At 34.6% G+C, this 6,056-nt stretch overlaps 1 protein-coding gene across 3 annotated transcripts; it reads left to right on the plus strand.

The window, feature by feature from the left end:
* The first annotated feature begins 120 nt into the window (after nt 1-120).
* LOC101894387 (serine/threonine-protein kinase PRP4 homolog) lies at nt 121-5,752 on the plus strand. Of its 3 annotated transcripts, none has more exons than XM_020037198.2 (9): nt 122-287; nt 376-825; nt 881-1,931; nt 2,001-2,324; nt 3,675-3,907; nt 3,976-4,084; nt 4,162-4,594; nt 4,660-4,763; nt 4,958-5,752. In XM_020037198.2, the coding sequence occupies exons 1-9, from the start codon at nt 268-270 to the stop codon at nt 5,159-5,161; spliced, it is 2,928 nt and encodes a 975-aa protein (XP_019892757.1). In that variant the 5' UTR covers nt 122-267; the 3' UTR covers nt 5,162-5,752. The 3 variants fall into 3 exon arrangements, with proteins under 3 accessions (XP_058982591.1, XP_019892757.1, XP_019892758.1); XM_020037199.2 differs by having other exon boundaries at nt 123-287; nt 379-825; nt 4,958-5,272; XM_059126608.1 differs by lacking the exons at nt 4,660-4,763; nt 4,958-5,752 and having other exon boundaries at nt 121-287; nt 4,162-4,344; nt 4,454-4,595.
* The last annotated feature ends 304 nt before the right edge of the window (nt 5,753-6,056 follow it).

Genomic DNA, 6,056 nt, shown 5'->3' on the forward strand with positions numbered 1-6,056 from the left:
TATTTTCATCAATTATATTTCAATTGTGATTAAAATTGCTAGTTGGTAAACTCAACCACGACTACAGGAAAAAATATTAGGTGTTGCCAATCACCTATATTTGTCACATGCAATGTAGTTGCCAACATTTTCTCTGCGCTGAGTTCATTGAGTTTCTTCGTGGTTTTGTGAATTTGTTGGAAAGTTTTTATTTATTCAATTTATTAATTATCGGATTACAGTAAGTGCGTTAAATTTTTTATTTGCTTTGCGAAAAAACTTAGCAAAATGACCAGCGATGAAAATGGGTATGAATAATATTTCAGATTTGCAATAAACGTTTAGTTTGTGCACAGAGTGCAATGTATACATAATTTTTTTCTGTTTACCCCCAAGCAGCTATGATTCTACCAACGACGATGGTCCGGAGGAGAAGCGTTCTAAACATTCGTCTGGGAGCCATCACAAAAAGTCTAAGAAACACAAAAAACATAAAAAGTCTAATAAAAGTGAAAAAACTCACAAAAAGCATAAGAAATCGTCAAAGAAAAGATCGCGTCGGCATTCGGGATCGTCGACGGATTCCGAATCGGAAAGGGAAGCTATTGTGGAGAAGAAAAAAACCGGAGCATTAAATGAAAAGTTCACGGAGATAATGGAGAAAGTGAAGAAGGATACAAATAGTGCATTACGCGTGGAACACGATGCAAAAACTAATAAAATTCTCATTACAAAGCCTAACTTACCAACAGATCCGTGCAGTCTGGTCGAAGAAATAACCAAGACGATTCAAAATAAAGTTTTACCCACAATGGAAGTAGCATCATCTGGATCAGAAAGCGAAGTGTAAGTAATTTAGATGTTCCAAAAATACATAGACTTACCATTTTAATCACTTTAGGCCCGTTGAAGACGCCAGCCCCGTTGTAACAATTATAGAAGATGACCTAAACTTGGAGGAACTCATGAAGCAAAAGGCACTTTTGCAAGCCCGGCTGGGCGCTTATATGTCAGACACAGAGGGTGATGACAGCCGTCCAAATTCTGTACCCAAAAAAGCAGTCGTACCCAGTGAGGGCCAGAAAAATGATAGTTTTCATGTAGTTCCTGCACATCTTCCTGATACTAGTAAAAACAATGACAAAATTTCTAATAATAACAAAAAGAATGATGATACCGATATTATATTATTGGATGATTCTAGTGAAAGTCCAGATGGCAGAAGTGTGGATCGTCGTGCCAACAAGAAAAGTCACTCAAAAGAGCGCGATCGGAGTGGTAAAGTAAAACGTGATGTTGTAGGATCTTCTTCCTCACAGACAAGAGAACAAAAAAGTTCCCGAGAACGAAGGGATTCTAGAAGCAAGCAGCCACAACAGTCCCATAGCCATAGTAGAGTTAGAAGCCGCAGTCGTTCATCAGGTCGAAGGGATAAAAATGATAGATATTCAAGGGAGGAGAGACGCCGGCCTGTCGATGTTGAAGAAGATCGCGGCAGATTAAGGCATCGCGAACATTACGACCAAAATCGTCAGATGGAAGATCTAAGACAGGAGATCAATCGCGACAAACAACGTGAAAATGATGCTGGTCGTGATAGAGATAATAGAGGTCGTGAAGATCGAATGCGGCAACATGATCGTGGCATTCATCGTGGACGTGAACGAGAACGTGATAGAGATCGTGACAGATGGATGCGTGAGCGATCACACAGTCGTAGCAAAGCTGAATCAGACCGGAAACGTGAACGGGATCGTCATCGTTCCACCAGAGATCGTAGTGAACGCACTGATAAAGATCGGTATAGGGGTTCATTGAGCGAAGGACAAAAAACACAACAAATCGATTCAAGCAGTGATGAAGATGTTAATTTGGACATTGATATCGACGAAGATGATGACGAAGAGAAAATTATTGAAATGAGGCGTAAACAAAGGGAAGAATTGCTGAAGGTAAGTTCGAGGAATTCCAAAAGATACTAAGCAACCGAAAAGTATTAAATTAACTTTAATTTTTTAAAGAAATTGGGTGGCAAAGAAGAGCCGCCACAACAAGACACTAAGACGGGCAGTAATCATAATCTAAATGAACATAATCTGCCTGTAAATACGGAAAAACGAAATAAATCTCCGCAATCGCCTTTCGAACGTAAACGTTATCGTTCGCGATCTCGTTCACCCGTTACCTCAGAATCATCGCGTCAACCTATTGAAAAGGCAGAAACCACTCCTGATGTTGGAAATATTCAACAGGATAATATTAAAAATCCTAACAGCGCAACGACAAAGGAAAAACGACCAGAATGGGATATGTTTGCTGATCAAGATGTAGATTCAAATTTCGATGTGAGTTGTTGGCTTGTAAAAATCAATTTCAATTTATAGTTTAATTTAAGATATTGTTCTGTGTGAAGGATATGAAATTTGAAATTGTTACATTCTGTTCCAGAACTACAAGAACGTAAAAGTTTTTTTTACTACGATAACCTATTCTCCCTTTATGATATCGAAAAAAATGCAAACTAGTAGATTCTTGCAGGTTCAGGAACAGAGCAAATAGCGAAAACATTTTGTACATAGCAAGATTTTTTGTAGAAAATGTTTTCGATAACAAATACTTTATTATAGAAAATTTGGCGATAAGCGATACATACAATATTGTGTTTTATCGGTTACCTTATATTCAAAATGTCGATAACAATAATATTTTCTTTAGGAATATTGTCAACAGCTAGATTTTCTATAGAAAGTATTATTCATAGAAAACGCTGTTTTTCAGAAAATATCAAAACATATTTTACAAGTAAAAAAGCAATAAGTTCGGCCGGGCCGATCTTTGAATGCCCTCCAACATTTGAACGATTATGGCTATTTTCAAAAAAAAAAAAAAAAAAAAATTAAACCCGTTAAAAATTCTGTTAAAATCTTAAAAATACCGAATGTATCTGTTATATTAGGGTCTATACGACGACGTGGACCTGCATAGACAACTTTTGTAATTAACAACAACAAAATTCAAATGCGACACTTGAATAAAAAAGATTGGGGGAATAATGTAGCTAAAATCATCAAAATTCCGAATAAAGGGAGGTTCCGTTATATTGGGGCTGTACGAAGAGGTGGACCTGCACAGACAATTTTCTCTCTTAGGCTGAAGTATTCATTACGAACTTCAAACACCAAATTTGAAACAATTCCGGATCATCAAAATACCAAATATAGGAAGCTACCGTTATATTGGGGGCTATACGAAGACGTGGACCTACACAGACAATTTTCTGTCTTAGGCTGTAGTACCCATTACGAACTTCAAACACCAAATTTGAAACAATTCCAGTGAATAATGTATCTAAAATTATCAAAATACCGAATATCGGGAGGTACCGTTATATGGGGCTATACTAAAACATGGACTTACATGGCCCATGAGTAAAATTGTATGAATCTACTTCAATTCGTTCAGAAGAAAGAGTGATTTCCACAGACGGACGGACATCGCTAAATCGACATAGATCAAGAATATATATACTTTGTGGGGTCTAAAATTTATATTTCGAAGTGCTACAAACGGAATGACAAACTTAACATATCCTCCATACTATGGTGGAGGGTATAAAATTGTCGATAACAATATGTTACTGCAAAATATCTACAAAATGTGAAAATATTTAATTTCTTTAACATTTTCTCTCCCAGTCCCCAAACACAATTGTTCAAAATAAAAACATGGTGGAAAATCCGGCTTTGACGGACAATTGGGATGATGCTGAGGGTTACTATCGCGTACGTATTGGTGAAGTTTTGGATAATCGCTATGTGGTCAGTGGTTATACTGGGCAAGGTGTTTTCAGTAATGTCATAAGAGCCAGAGATCAAGCCAGAGGAAATGCCAATGTTGCTGTCAAAATTATAAGGAACAATGAAATTATGTAAGTACCCTTTTTTTGGGGAGTTAAAAACTCTTAAAAATCTTATTTGTTATTGTATTCTTTTGCAGGCACAAGACTGGTTTGCGCGAATTAGAAATTCTGAAGAAATTAAATGATGCCGATCCTGATGATAGATTCCATTGTCTACGATTGTTTCGCCATTTCTTCCATAAACAGGTAAATATATATATGCGACATAAAACATTCTGTGCCCCATTGAAAAAAATTCAAAAATATTTTTGTCACATTTTTAGCATCTTTGCATGGTGTTTGAACCTTTGGCTATGAACTTACGCGAAGTCTTAAAAAAGTATGGCAAAAATGTTGGCCTGCACATTAAGGCCGTACGAAGTTATACACAACAATTGTTTTTGGCTTTGAAATTGCTAAAGAAAACTGGTATTTTACATGCCGACATAAAACCCGACAATATTCTGGTAAATGAAAATAATTTAATTTTGAAATTGTGTGATTTTGGTTCGGCCTCCACAATAAACGACAATGAAATTACTCCCTATTTAATTTCACGATTCTATCGTGCCCCAGAAATTATACTAGGCATACCATATGACTATGGTATTGATATGTGGTCAGCTGGTTGTACCATATATGAATTGTATACAGGAAAGATATTGTTCAGTGGCAAGAGTAATAATCAAATGTTGAAATTCTTTATGGACTTGAAAGGTATGTGCATCTTCAAAATGTTTCGAATAAAATATATGTTTAACCTTTAAATTATTTAACAATAGGCAAAATACCTAATCGTATTATACGTAAAGGTCAATTTAAAGATCAACATTTTGATCAGAGCTGCAATTTCCTATACCATGAAATCGATAAAGTTACGGAGAGGGTAAGTTGCTTCTAATATTTTATTACTTTATTAAAGTGAAAGACTTAAATGGTGCCTAAAAATTGTAAAATTGATATTTAGTTTTATTCGAAATATATGGCTTTCCCTTCTGAATAAATTTTGAATTTTTAATAGAGTAATTCTCATTTGGGTTAACGTCATTTCTTTCTTTTTGTATTTTCCCATAATACTAGGAAAAAATTGTTGTGATGCCTGTTATCAAGCCGACACGAAATCTGCAACAAGAATTAATTGCCGATCAAAATTTGCCCGACGATCAACATCGTAAGGTTACTCAACTAAGGGATTTATTGGATAATATATTTGCTTTGGATCCCTCAAAACGCATTTCGTTGAATCAGGCTCTTGTACATCCATTCATACAAGAAAAGATGTAAATTTTGCTTGGCATCCTGGCATCAGAGCAGACAAACGAGCTGGTAAATGCTGATAAATGGATGAAGAACTCGACTATTATTTTGCTGCTAAATGTCCTAGCAATGCTAAATGTAAATTTTTATATTACACTTTAATTTCACAAAAAAGAACAGGCAAAAAAAAATATTTTAACAACAAATTATTTTACAAGATTTATTTACAAAATAAGTGGTAGCCAAGTAAATTTAAAATTCGTTTTGATACGTGTATAAAAATGAATTAAATTCCCCCCAAAGAAAAAAGATAAAACAAATGGGAGAGCAGTCATTTTTATACAGAATTAAAACAAATATACATATTTGTAATAATTTTAGAATTTGTTTGTAAAAATGCAAAATTCACAAAATACTAATGTTTCGATTTTGAAATGTTTTAAACAAAACGTATTATAACAAAACACCTACACATAGGCATGTCCGTTTTTAAGCTATTTTTAGTGTAAAAGAATTTCAAACACACATACATACAATTGTATCGTGTTTTATAATAAGCAATGTTTAAATTTAGTAAAGATATAATAGCAATTGTCTGTGACCAAAACCCAAAACAAATGAAGCATGTATTATTTTTTAATTACTTAAATTGAAAAAAAAAAGAATTTTTCTTTTTTCTGGCTGGTTATTAACCTCTTTACCTTTTCAGAAACCAACCAATCAATCAGCAAAAGAGACATGCAGCTCTCTAATACTCGTTCGTTGCACCACCAAGAGTTCGATCTTTCCAATAATGCAGTGGCAAAATCTTAGCTATATTGTTTTGAAAGTAACGCCTTGAACTTGTGAAAGAGTGCAACTCTGGTAATAATTTGGGCAAAAATGCATTGAATTTATTCTTCATAAAATTAAAAAAAAATAA

The sequence above is a fragment of the Musca domestica genome, unplaced genomic scaffold, assembly GCF_030504385.1.
Source record: "Musca domestica strain aabys unplaced genomic scaffold, Musca_domestica.polishedcontigs.V.1.1 4, whole genome shotgun sequence".
NCBI lineage: Eukaryota > Metazoa > Arthropoda > Insecta > Diptera > Muscidae > Musca > Musca domestica.